This window comes from Colletotrichum fructicola (genome assembly GCF_000319635.2).
Source record: "Colletotrichum fructicola Nara gc5 chromosome Unknown KSG_Nara_v1_contig01, whole genome shotgun sequence".
NCBI lineage: Eukaryota > Fungi > Ascomycota > Sordariomycetes > Glomerellales > Glomerellaceae > Colletotrichum > Colletotrichum fructicola.
In genome coordinates this window covers 9,132,145-9,145,478 of record NW_027094051.1, presented here as the reverse complement: position 1 = coordinate 9,145,478, position 13,334 = coordinate 9,132,145, and the positions used below count along the sequence as shown (strand labels likewise).

Below are 13,334 nucleotides of genomic sequence, written 5' to 3'. Positions count from 1 at the left end.
CAGGTGCTGCATCCAGTTCGGACTTTGGACGTGCTTTCGCGGACTCGCTTCTCGGGGATCATAGTACACGATTATGCCCCAAGCCCTTGATCTCAAAAGATTATGGCGAATGACATGTGGCAAACAAAAAAGCATAAGGTCAAAAATACACCTTCGAGAATGTGATGAGATAGCGCGGGTCGCCTAAATCGAAGGCAGCGGCACGCTCAGTGCCAGAGAGAAATTTCAAAGGAGACTGTCACACTGTCAGCAGCTGATGGGGATGACGTGTCTCTATGTACTCCGCCGTTTTTTCTTAGTCCCTTCCATTCCACTGCGCCCCGTATCCACATTAAAGACCGTCGGTCGTAGGATTCGTGGCTTGGTTCATGTATCTTGTCTTTCGGCAAGCTGACCAAAACTCAATGGGAACATGCTTATTGCTAGCGCGTCCGTTGGTATATGGTCTGTGCTCGAGCATTGTTCCGCCTGTAAGACAGATTGAGCTAATGACTTATTGTTAAATCGTTGTTAAGCGTTCCTAACGCAACGCCGTCGCCTCCAGCCCTTCGGTCCATTTTCCAGAGCTACGGGTAAGCGACTCAAGTATTCTTCAATCAGAGTTGTTCCAAATTAAGGTATTAAATATGGAGCAGCTCATTCTGTATCGTCAAAAGAACATTCCAACTCCCTGGCTCTGGAAACGAGGTGCGGTTGAGTAATCTGCAACTCGGGCGGACGTGAACTCGGCCTTACTTTGACCATGCACTTTCTTTCGCCATCAAGGATCTGAAATCAATGCATACTCTCACCTAATTGGTTGTAGAGGAAACCGCGGATTACAGTGTGCATCCATGGACAGGCCGCGGCGGCCGCTCTGTTTATTATTGTTGTATCACAGCTGCCATACAAGTATCCAACGCATTGCTATTATCCCAATACAACTTGCCCTGTTCGAGTTGAGACGGCTAGGCCGGTCCCTCCAGCTGTCTTCCTTCTTGCCTCTTTGCCGAGGTCAGTTTCGCCCAGCAAAAGTGCTTTAGCCACCACCTTCCATTCCTTATTGTCATTCCCGCTGGTCGATGGCATCAGAATCCATGCCCTGGTCCATCCGCAATCCCCATCTACCAGATCGGTTGGAACGGCAACTTGCATCTGACTTTCAGAGCTGACTGCACTGAAATTTTGCGTCAACAAGAATTGACTGAGAATTGCAACGTCTCCCTCCATTGTAGATTTGATTCGGGCTATAGGAGCAGACATCCAGTAGATTGACCGCGGGTCGGTGATCCATGTTATGAGACCGAGAGCTGCTTCGATAGAGTACGCGTCCTCTTGATCTCTCGATTTCTCTTGGATAGCCCGTTGGAACTCCTCAGACGGCATTCGGAGGTCGTCGTTAATCTCGAAATCCGCAAAAATCCCGGTGTTGTAATTCCAACGAATCACTTCGCCTTGGAGTTGCGACCAGATACGCTTTGCAAGGCCAGCCCCGCCCGCTAATATTGAAGCTAAAAACTGACGACGTGGCACTTCCATTTCTTCGTCGGTACGGAATGCTGGCATTCGCATGGCCTCTGTTTTGAGGGGGGGCAGAGTGCTCTTGATAGCGCCCGGGAAGATCCTGTAGGTCGCGTTGATTTCTTCTTCGCTACAACCTGTAAATGAGCCAGTAAAAAACATCATGTCAAGTTCCAACCGGTCTGCAGAAACTTTGTGAATGCCTTTGACATTTCCAAGAGCAAACTTGTCCAGCGTCGTATCAGCTGCCGCAATGGATCTATTTATCCATGACACTTTCCCTGAAACTTTGAGCGGCTCTGTATTAACGAACGACAAAACGACCTTTTCTCCTGCCGCCAGTGACAGCAGTACAGCAAGGTGGTACACCTCGTCCTCGGTAGGTTCATGCTGCCGGAAATATACCAGGCCGATTCCAATTAGGTTGATGCATACGGAAAGCCTGTCGCCAGGCATTGTGCACGCTGTCTGACACACGGCGTTGAATCGGGCCATGAAGCTAGAAATCAGGGCACCGGCTCGAGGGTGGCGGCTTTCCACAAGGGGAGAAGTTCGATTAGAAAAGCCGGCAAGAATCGGGTTGAGGTACTGGCTGTGTTCGTTTCGATGGCCTAACTGGATGGTGACTGTTGCTAAGATGGAATGCAAAGTCGACCACTCCACCCTCAGAGTTCTTGTCTCGCCAAGACCAATTACAAACACAGTATTGTGGACAGTTTGGTGCCTCTTGTCGCTCCATGGCTCACCGACAACGAATTCGTGGAAGCACCAAGATCGCTGCCACCATCGAGCCGCCGCAACTTTATCATGCAACGAGATAAGCAGAGTGGCTTCCGTAGAGTCCTGCGGCTGGTGATCAAGCTCATAGGCGAAGGCCTCATACTTTTGGCACAGATCAGCTTCATCCTCTGTAAGCTCAACATCTTCAAGAAGAACCACTAGCTTTCTGCATGTCCTGTAGATGACATCCATACACGCGATGGCAAGCTGCTTCTCACTGTTGTTTTCTTGGTCGATGCAGATCTGGTCCATCCACATACCCTCTCGCACATGCCCACGCTCAGATACAATGGCTTCTGCGAAGCGCCTGCCAATTGGCCAAATACTGCCAGGAGCGGGCGCTGAATGGGGTGTGGCGGGCCATCCCGAATTATGCCAGCTGTAGCTGATGGCGAGGTATTGTCTGAGGACAAAGCTAGCATCGAATGGATGCATGCCCTGAGGATTAGGTTCCGTCGCGGTTCCAATTGGGTTCTCAACTGACTGCTTCGAGCAAATTACTCGAAAGGGCGTTTGAATGATGGTGCTTGAAGTTCGCTGTGAGAATGACTTGGCCACGTTGGGTGCCCAAGCTTGGAGGTTATGCAGGGTAATTTCGGCCTCTTCGTGAGTACAGGCCAGTCGATCCAAAGCATCTGCGAACAAATTTGTTTTGTTTTTCTCCGTTAACGAGATTTTGAAGAGGTCATTTGCGATCTGCTCAACCCCAGTCGCATCGCCATTCGAGGATGGAGATGGTTCGGCCATTTTTCCCGCCTTCGGTTCTTGCAGTTTGTAATCAGCTGAGATTGCCTGATCCCAGGATCCGGTTTTGAGTCCATCTGCAAAGCTTAGCTAATCCAGTCAGCTCTCTTCAATCATGGACGGCGGCATTTTAGCCGATCCACAGCTTGGCATGAGGGGTCAGGTGCCTGCCTGCAAGATATCGGGTTAAAGTGCTCTGATCTGGAGGCCGCACGCAATTTAGTTTTCCGCTGATTCATAGTCTGATGACTGTGTGTCGCACCTACACATGCAAGATAGATAGGTAGTCCTCAACTTATCTCCGGCGGCCCTGGTCAAGTCATAATCTTTGGAGTTCTTTGCGTCTGCTTATCAGACCCGTTTTGGCCTCCCAAACCTGCCTCTTTCGTGTGTGGAAGGCTACGGCAGTAGTAACTTGACCCATATAATATCAGTTTCGCCATTCAAAAATGACCTTTCCAAACATTCTTCTTCTTCTCCAACCATACGTACAGCTCAGCTCTAGCGGACCGGTCAACTCACCAGACCTACCTTCTAATTACTATTGCCAAACATCACAATGGTGCAGCGACTTTCTCGAGATGCCAGCTTGGAATCTTTCATTGGTGCCATCGAACGCGATGGGTGTGTCGTCGTTAAAGACTTTGCCAACTTGTCGTCGATTAAGGCAGCAAACGCAGAAGTCCAGTCGTATCTCGATGCCTCCCGCGCTCAATCGGGCAGCACAGTTGGCGCTTTGAATGGAGGAACTGCTACATGCACCAGGCTAATAGGTCGAAGCCAGACAGTGCGAGAAAGGTTCTTCTCCGATGCCCTTTTTCAGGTATACAGAAAACTATTATCTCATCCATCATCTTGACTTTCGTTACTTACGAGATCATATTCGACAGAGCCTTGCTGATCACTTCATCGGTCTTGAAACTGAAATCTGGTATGGCGATGAGCCAAAGGTCCAGCGGTCCGATCCTCTTCTTTCGATATCTATCACCATGTCTTCACAGCCTGGATGCAAAGCGCAAAAGCTTCATCGTGATGATAAAAATCACCATGCCAAACATGTCAAGGCAGATGAGTATTCCAAAGGTCGAGACATGCTCTTGGGTCTTTTTGTTCCCGGGTGCGACACAACTGAGGCGAATGGTGCAACCCGCATCGTTCCTGGCTCCCACCTTTGGGGCGATGAGAAGCCAGATTTTGGTCCAGACGGGACGAAGGGAGTTGAGAATGCCGAACTCAGAGTTGGAGAGGCATTCATCATGCTGGGCAGTCTTTATCATGGAGCTGGAGAATATTCTTTGTCAAATGGATGTCGCACCGTACACCTCATGTTCATGTGCAGTGGCGTTCATCGTCAAGAGGTAAGCCAGCTCCTCAACTCACTAGATATTCATGAAGGGCTTGCCGAGCTAACAAATTGTATCAAGGAAATTCCATTTCTTAGTTATCCGATCGAAGAGGTCAAGACATACTCGAAACTCGTGCAGGATCGTCTGGGCTGGAAACAGTCAGAACCCAATCTTGGTTGGGTTGATTTGAAATCCCCGGAATTTCTGCTTGAACAGTGATCATCAACTCTTCTTGCACTATTTGGTTGATTCGTTGCCTACCAAAAGATTGCTCTTCAGAGTGTCAAGCAACTCATGTCACATACGTTATGCATAATGCGCAGCAGCGTAGGGCATTTAGCGCGGAGGCCAACACACAAAATCATAGAGGGTGCTTATAAGATTTCAGACTACTCTTGTATTATTAACTTTCTATCTGCTACGATGCCTCGATCCTGGCTCCATGAGACGAATATTTCAGAAGGATGCAAATGCTTCCTCAAGAGCATGTCCTACCCGTGATTGCATGCATTACTGCAGGTGCCGCTTTGCTGGAGCATCTTCGGCTAGAGCCTGGTTAATGGTTGGCGTAATTGTGTGAGCTTTGTTTTCAACAGGTTCAACCCCATGTTCTTGTCGGGGGCGGCCTTGGTTTGGAAGCATAATGGCCTTGTCTAAGGCATATGGCAGTCCACGATGTCGACCACGGATCATCATGGCGCAAACGACCAGCTTGCTGAAAGTAGTGAACTCGCCAGAGAGTGATGTCATGACCGAAGGGTGCCCAAGGGACAACCCAACGTTGCCACTACGGGTAAAGTGAGCGATACAAAACATTCAGAGATGGGTGGGTTACTTGCTATGCGCTCACTACTTCGAAAAAGACCGGGAATACTGAGAATGCCTATGAAATCAAGTCTCAGCACTGGCTCTCGAGGATAGTGGTGAATATGGTACGCACTGGTTCATTGAGATCCATGATTCTCTGCGATTCTGCGATACAGATGCAAAATGTACCAAGAAAGATGTACCAGAGATCAAAGCTCAATTGGTTGCGAACATGGGTCATAACATACGAAGCCCCGTTGTTTTCATCCAGATGGCTGTTGGCCTCGTAGACGCCAAGGGCTCGTTCCTCATAGGTGTTTGATGCTCGAATGCTAATCGCTATCGGGAAGATCGCGATGTACATCATGCACAACAAGCTGAACTGCACGGCGGGGTTGACCAGGGATAGGTTCAGTGTCGAAGTGCCAGTGTGACGTGATGACGCAGCTTGGAATAAAGCTGATAGGATTCTAGGCCCCATTGCCAAATCATTGACGGCAGGGTTGTCCAAATCCAGAACGATGATCAACAAAACGTCAATGAAGTTGAGCAAGAAGACAATGCCGAACAGGATCCAGGTGGGTCGGCTCGGAAAGAGTAAAGTGTAGCATCTGCGGGGATGGTCGAGCAGAAACTCAAGGTGTTCTTTCGTGGCCGACTTCTTGTTCACGACCCTTGACATGATCCAAATGACTAGTCGCAAGAGCACTGGATATATCGTATTTCCCGCAAACGCAAGGAAGGTCATGGCGAGCATTGGCCAGGTGGCGTCTTTGAATGTCGACATCGAGTCCGGGGTCAGGGTGAACCCGAGATTATCAACCATAGTCTGGGCAGAGTAAAAGGCCCACCATACTTGGCCTTGTCCGTTCTCCAAAAGCCATGATTTGTATTTTGGGGGAGCGTGTAGAATCCAAGGCAAGAGACAGATGACTCCAAATACGTGAAGCCCGATAAAGTAACCTACCGCTAAATCAGCCAAATCTGTTTAGATATTGTGGGGGGTTATGCAGGCGTATACTAAAAACAATCTTCAGAAGGAGCTTCAAGCTTCTATATTCGATACCGCCAAGTAGCTCACGATCTCGCTCTGTGAGGTGGAAGAACTGGGAATTGCGGCCCACGGTCACCTGGCGAGACAAGTAGGGGAGATCTGCTGTGCGTGGTGGCCGGGGTCGTGTGGACAAGTCAGAACGGCGCGATTCACGGTCGAGAGACTTTGAGTGGCCAAGCACCAGAACAGACGAAGCTACTTTCTCCATCGAGCGAGCGGCGCACATTGCAGGACCTTCCATGTTGTGAGGTCGTCGCCGAGACAAGCCGCTTGCGACTGGTTCAACGGGACGGATCGCATCAATGTCTAAAACGGCGGGTCAGCGGCTTCAATATTCGGATGACCTTGACGGAACCTATGGCCTCCATACCATCAATGCTCTCTCTATCTTGGCGAGTTTCAATCATGGACTGGCCTGTGCACAAAAGATCTTAGCCCGGTTCCCATGAAAGGTCAAACTGACTGATTACGTACCATCATCGCGGTCTCGAGGTCCTGGGACGTGGAGGACTGCGTTATCGGCAGTGGATTGGCCGCGGTTGGGGAGATTCTCCTCAAAGGTGATGGTGGTTGCTCTGGGACCAAATGCAAGCCCCGTATCCACGGTTTCATTTTGCTTCGATTCCGAAGGGCCAGTTTGAACAGCTTTTTGCTCGGCATGTGTCTCATCCAAGGCGCTTTTGCGACCTCTCGCTTCGGCTTCCTGGTCGGGAGGACCCGCTTCTAGATCTTCGGCACACCGGCTTAGGGTCCGCTCTTTGGCTTTGAGTACGGCGTCAGTATTTCCAGGCTGTGAATGCTGCGTTAAGAGAAGACGCATTCACTTCTTACCAATGTTCTTCAGTCGCTGCTGGAACCAGTAGAGACGCGCCACGACAACCACAATGTTGATGAACATGAGATTAGTGATCATGGGGATCACATAGATGTACACTTGCTGGTAAGTCTTCAAGTCCTTGACGTCGATTCTACCGTATCATGATCAGTATGACATATACGAACGAAAAAGACATAGCATTCAAGTGACTTTGATGACTTACGTGTTGAGACCGGATTCGGTCGAACCACTGGCACCAAAGAAAAAGGCATCTATGGCCGCTAGATTTCCCGCAGAATACAGCACAGGAAATGAAAGCAGGCTACAAAATAGGATCCATGTGTCTGTAGATAACAAAAATAAGCCATTAGCTGGGACCCATGTACATCATATTCAACAAGAGAAAATGCAGGCGGTGACGAGGAGCATAATTATGCCAGCCAGGAGTGTAACTTACAATGGAGGGATATGAAATTCAGCTTCGGCTTCCACATGGTTCGGTGAGGTGGTGGGTAGGTAGTAAAATGCACGTGGGCTTAGATATGACTTCAAGTTGCGCTGATAGGAGCGTGGTCTTTGAGAGGTTGTGTGGTGTTGAGGTTGCAGGGAATTGAAGCGCAGTGGGGGGCTGATGTTTATTTCAGGGCATGTGCACTAACCGTGGCACGGCGGCCTCTCTGCCTGCGGTATTTTCAATTGCTCCTGTCCAGCCAAGAAAGGGACGCGACATGGATACGGATACGTGCATCCATAAGTATGAAATCGACGCGCACGCCAAGACTTTAGTGTCCACATAAACCGAGAACCAACGTCCAATTGTTGGTCTGCTTCACAATCACGTCCAATCAATGTTCCAAATGAACCGACGCGCCAAGGGCTTGGCGAATATTCTTATATCGGAGCTAAGTCGTGTCTTCTTCGGTACTTCACCTGGCCGGAATGAACTCCGAGGCTTCACTATCCCTAAGATGGTAGGCGTGCTGGATTGACGACTGTGTCTGGATAAAGGGATGCTAGAAATGCATTGAATAATATGCAAGAACCGGTGATGATGGGTAAAATACAAGACAGAACCCCGCTCGGACCGGTATAGGAGGAAATCCCTCAATCAAGCAGAACAATCACCTTTTGATCAATGGACCTCAGTGGTATTGCATTAAATCAACATCGTTTGTCTAACAAGGCGTGGCCATTCGTTGACATGCATCTTATTTGTGGCATGATCAACGCCATTTTGTCAATAGCGTAGCTGAGTTGATGCAAAACCCGCCTAAATAACACAATCATCTTACCAGTCGCCAGAATCTCATCATCGGTGTTATTCACAAGGCTCTTGAGCTGCTAAGGCTTGTTGCCAATGGACCAATCGCATTGGGCCAACCGTCGTTGGTGCCTAGAGATGACGTAGACTGTAGCAAACATCCTGCAACAGGCATACTTTGGCCCTCGTTTTCCTCGAAACTCTGAGGCAAAACTCGTCAGCTACACTAGGCAGTGATTTATAGCTCCAGCCTGAAACCTATTTCAAGAAAGCTCATAATCATCCAGCTGCAAAAGGCCATGCGTCAGAACGCCACGCTCATTACAGTAGCTTGCGGCATCTTGTCCTGCGTTGCAATCTCAGCGATGGCTTCAACGATACCCCAAGATGAGATGTTAGAAATTGATACCACGATTCCAGGCGGTCTGGAAACGACGCGTGTGGAATTCCCACCGCGGCGGTCTCCTCTTCGCACAATGCGACAAGTCCACGACTTTCTTTCCAATAGCACCACTCTCAAGAGCATCAAACTTCGAGTCACTCTGCTTGGTTGTTCTAGCCATCCTGACAGGTATAACTTCCCATTTGACTTCCCTGTCGGCTCTCGTTATTCGTTCAAACTCGAGTCTCTCCAACTTGACGGCTACGCCTTTGGCTACCAGGAGTGGAATAGGGTTCAGCCACCTAGCAAGCTATTTCCCTCTTACCCCCACAGGTGGGCTCCGGATGGCATTGGCAACTACTTCTGGAGGTACATGTCCGACTTGGCGACTAGGTATTATAAATGGCGCGACCTTCCCGATGACCAGAAGCATAAGACAAACCTCGATCAGTGGATAGACGCAATGGACTTCTCCCACATCCGAGAGCTTGCGCTGAGAGACATCAGGGGGCATTCTGTCGTTGCCATTCGGCTCCCCCCACTCCTCAAGTCCTTGACGTCCTTGACGATTCGGGGAGTTCATCACGTCCGAGAATTCGTTCTTGGGCTGCCACGCGATTCGTTGGGACATCTTTCTTGGATTTCTGGCTGCGGATGGAGGCAGGCCCAGTTTGTGCTTGACGTAGTGGGGCACCATGCTCGTTCGCTTGCTCGTCTCGAACTAAGAGAGCCCGAGAGCTCCTATTATCAACGGGAGGTTCTCACGGCAGAGGAGCTTGCCACTCTGGGTGATTTGGCGCCAAATCTACAAGAATTGACCACCGACCTCAACCGAAATGGCACTTGGCCAGTTGAAGAGCTGCAATCAGTGGCCGCGCACTACCCTCGATTAAAACGACTCACAATAAACTTGGAACTTGCCAGTGAGCAGCGAAGACAACACGAAAGCTCGACGTCGCCTAGGAGTAAATGGTTGAGCGATGAAGGTGAAGACCTGGACAACATGGCCCGCCCGTTGCTAACCAAAACGACTGGGATGGAACTTTTCGAACTTTTGCGAAAACAAAAAGTGGGCGAGGAGCTGGTTCAGCTGAAGCTCTTTGCTGGAGATTGGGAGAGATCGCATGATGGGCCGCTATACACGGCTGCATGGCTTGAGCATCGAAAGGCATGGGTTACATGCCAAGTATTGGAGAATTCCAACAACTCCGGAAAGCAGATACTTTGCGACGGGAGGGATACAGTTGTGGTCAACGGAAACGACAGTGTATGGGATGAAATGGACCTCGTTCGGAGGGGTGTCATCATTCCAGTACTCGATGAAGACGAAGAGGAACAACTAAGATTGTTGGGGATGGATGTTGCCCATGAAGATTAGGAAACGCAGCTGGCAGATGCGATTTAGGATGTTCATCCCCTCGCTGTCAGTCATCATCTTATTTCGATTTGGTCTGCGTCTTTTCCATCTTACAGACCCAAAACGCCATACAAACTTCTCCTGTCAATTGATAAGACGACGGTCGTCTCTTTCCTGATATGCCGATCATTTATCGGGATGAACAAGCATTGCGCAGGATGTCTTGATCAATCCGTGTCTGGGAAACATCGGACATTTCAACCGCGGTTCCAAGGAACCCCGCTGAAGATGACATGCCGATGAACCGGTCCGCAATCCCCACCCTGCCAAGCCCGTCCAATTACCAATGCGACCGGCGACACGTGCCGATGATCAGCGTACAACCGTACCAGCTTCTTTGCGCATCCTATTCGTCCCATGCAGCAATCTCCGTGGCAAGTCGATATGCTGTCCTCCCCCCCCGGCGCAGACCCCGATTTGAGAGGTCCATCGCGGTGGCTACAACCATAATCCTTGAGCAAAGTCGTCATCGAACGCGAGATTATTGAGTTGCCGTCTTTTTTGAATGCAATTGCCCAATCATCTGCCACATGATTACCCACGAGCTTGAGCTTGCTCATCTTGGAGGCGTGTAGACGGCGAGCTTCCATATCCCGATTGACTGGAAGCTCCGGAAACTAGTCTTAGCTCGAGATGCAGAACTCCACGCTTTTGGATTCTTCATAAAGGCGACGGTTTTCCGTTAGAACACCCGAGTGGTGGTCGTTTCTGGCAGCAGCAGCTTTCGCTCATTTTTGGTCGGTTGCAGATTGATCACCTTGCGATCATGCTTCAATCTGCGGTCAGTGCCCTTGCCCTTGCCATCACGGCATCGGCCGCCTTCACTGGGAACTTGAACTATCTTTCGCCGTCCAAACACCATGCATCTCTTGGTATCTCTATCAGGAAGGTGGCAAAGCGCACGTATGCTAATTCTCCATGGGATCCGGCGAAACTCAACTTCACCCATGGTGTTGCATCAGGCGATCCCTACGATGATAGTGTCATTCTCTGGACCCGCGTCGCTCCGAACATGGACAACGATAAAAGTAACGTAACCGTCTCCGGTTACGTTCCTCTCTACGACCACAGCACCGATACCTATGTGCAGAAGAGCGACTCTCCAGTTTGTATCGACTGGAAGATTGCAACGGACGACAAGCTTGCCACGGTCGTAGACTCTGGCACAGCATACACCAGTTCCGATGTTGACTTCACCGTCAAGGTTGAGGCCAAGAAACTGGCACCATACACTGTCTATTGCAAGTATATGCCTCATCTGTTCCTGATTGTCGTATTTTAACACTTCCTAGACTACCAGTTCTCCGTTTGCAACTCCAACAATACTTCGCCCGTCGGCCGTACCAAGACGATTCCCTCCAAGGATGCAAAGGTTGATTCTCCTGTGAGAATTGCAGTGTACTCTTGCAGCAACTTCCGTGGGTTTACTCATTCGGCCGCAAGTAATTTCTAGAAACTGATGGTTATGCAGCTTTTGGTTTCTTCAACGCTTATGGAAACCCGGTGAGAAAGGACTCAGTCGACTATGTTGTCCATTTAGGTGACTACATTTACGAGTACGGGAATGGCGAGTACGGATGGGGCAACTCTCTGGACCGCATCCCGCTGCCTGACCGCCAGATCTATACGTTAGTACACGCTTACGCTGTTTTCATATCTGAACCATGACCTGCTGACTTATTAAAAGCCTTTACGACTATCGAAAACGATTGGCAACTTACAGAACGGATCTGGATCTGCTTGCCAGTCATCAACAATTTCCCTGGATTCCAGTCTGGGATGACCATGGTCAGTGTGGCCCTATTCATGTCATTGAGCCAGGCTAATGAGACGCAGAGGTTTCTGATAATACGTGGAGAGACGGAGCTTCAGAGCTGAATAACACTGAAGAGTCATTCATCATGGATGGGGGCGTCTCTGTTGACCAGCGCAAGATGAACGCTGTTCGTGCGTATTTTGAGTGGAGTCCGTCACAGTCTGCTCGACCGAGTATGAGCATCAACTAATTTTTTCGCAGTGCCAATCCGCCAAGTTGACATGGATGACAACCTCCGTATCTGGAGAGACTTCAGCTTCGGCAACCTTTTCGATTTGATCATGCTTGACACGCGGCAATATGACCGAGCTGTAAGCACATTCCAGTCACCCGTGACGCTCATCCCGCCGCTTCGAATCACCTTCTAACAAATATGCCAAGATCACCGATGTCTATTGGAACACTGACTATGTCAACTCCATCAAGAATGAAGCAAGTCGCTCCCTGATGGGACCTCGCCAGGAAACTTGGTTCTATCGCACTCTTCGCGACAGCTCCACTCGTGGCGCACAATGGCGCGTCATTGGCAACCAGATCATCTTTAGCCGAATGAACGAGAGCTTGTCTTTTGGAGCCGAGAATCCATTCAATACCGATCAATGGGACGGGTACCAGGCCAACCGCAACCGCACCTTCGAAGTTCTCTACGAGCAGAATGTGAGCAACAACATCTTTCTCGCCGGTGACTCGCACGCCTCATGGGTTTCAGACCTTGTCTGGCTCGGCGAGCACGAGTATGACCAGAACACTGGTTCCGGATCCGTGGGTGTGGAGTTTGCGGGATCTGCAGTCAGCTCGCCGTGCCCTGCAGGCCAAAACATCTCCTTGGCAAACGCGAATGTCGGCTCTGCGTGGCTCACAAACGCAAACCGCGAGTTGCAGTGGCAGGATCTCTTCTACAGAGGATACTACGAGCTTCGCATCGACTACAATGCCGTCAACGCCTCGTTCTTCGGAATTCCGACCACAAGGATCAAGCAAGGTTACGAGATCTCGCTCGCTAACTTCACAGTCATTGCTGGCGAGAATAAGTTGCACCGACAGAATGGCACTACTGCTGTTGGTGGCATCGCCGAAAGCGGCAGCTTGAAGAACGGCCGGGTTGTGCAGACAAACATCACGCACGACACCGGATCTGGCGATTATCTCAAATACGACTCACCATAGATAGATGGGAAATCGTGAACAAATAATGTAATGTGTTACTCTCTATCTGACTGATGTATCCTTTTCCTACTCCATCCCTGTGGAATTACACGATTGGTTTTGATGGATTTCTGTTGGTTTCGCAGGGTGAATACAGCGATATCACGTACTTTGACGAATAACTGTATGGATTGATTGGCTTGATGTGTGTTGAAGGGAAGAGTCTCCAACGGGTGAAGTGAGGCCTGGTTATGGCCGTCAGCC

General features: G+C 49.8%; 5 protein-coding genes across 5 annotated transcripts; 3 read left to right on the top strand and 2 right to left on the bottom strand.

Moving 5' to 3' along the window:
• Positions 1-909: 909 nt before the first annotated feature.
• On the bottom strand, positions 910-3,027 carry CGGC5_v002628 (uncharacterized protein; the record flags this gene model as incomplete). Its single annotated transcript, XM_032027989.1, has 1 exon — positions 910-3,027. The coding sequence occupies one exon, from the start codon at positions 3,025-3,027 to the stop codon at positions 910-912; it is 2,118 nt and encodes a 705-aa protein (XP_031875693.1).
• A 1,088-nt stretch (positions 3,028-4,115) lies between these two features.
• Positions 4,116-4,589, top strand: swnH1-0 (Dioxygenase swnH1; the record flags this gene model as incomplete). Its single annotated transcript, XM_032027990.2, has 2 exons — positions 4,116-4,382; positions 4,449-4,589. 2 exons carry the CDS (start codon positions 4,116-4,118, stop codon positions 4,587-4,589), a joined length of 408 nt encoding a protein of 135 aa, XP_031875696.2.
• Positions 4,590-4,968: 379 nt separating this feature from the next.
• On the bottom strand, positions 4,969-7,542 carry TRK2-1 (Low-affinity potassium transport protein; the record flags this gene model as incomplete). The annotated part of the gene is made up of 9 exons (XM_066151000.1): positions 4,969-5,157; positions 5,221-5,253; positions 5,311-6,140; positions 6,199-6,537; positions 6,602-6,646; positions 6,706-6,993; positions 7,063-7,199; positions 7,272-7,392; positions 7,506-7,542. The coding sequence occupies 9 exons, from the start codon at positions 7,540-7,542 to the stop codon at positions 4,969-4,971; spliced, it is 2,019 nt and encodes a 672-aa protein (XP_066009794.1).
• Positions 7,543-8,785: 1,243 nt separating this feature from the next.
• CGGC5_v002625 (uncharacterized protein) lies at positions 8,786-10,069 on the top strand (the record flags this gene model as incomplete). The annotated part of the gene is made up of 1 exon (XM_032027993.1): positions 8,786-10,069. One exon carries the CDS (start codon positions 8,786-8,788, stop codon positions 10,067-10,069), a length of 1,284 nt encoding a protein of 427 aa, XP_031875700.1.
• An 805-nt stretch (positions 10,070-10,874) lies between these two features.
• Positions 10,875-13,091, top strand: phoD-0 (Alkaline phosphatase D; the record flags this gene model as incomplete). Its single annotated transcript, XM_066150999.1, has 7 exons — positions 10,875-11,342; positions 11,409-11,526; positions 11,580-11,736; positions 11,796-11,896; positions 11,945-12,073; positions 12,126-12,235; positions 12,306-13,091. 7 exons carry the CDS (start codon positions 10,875-10,877, stop codon positions 13,089-13,091), a joined length of 1,869 nt encoding a protein of 622 aa, XP_066009793.1.
• Positions 13,092-13,334: the final 243 nt, after the last annotated feature.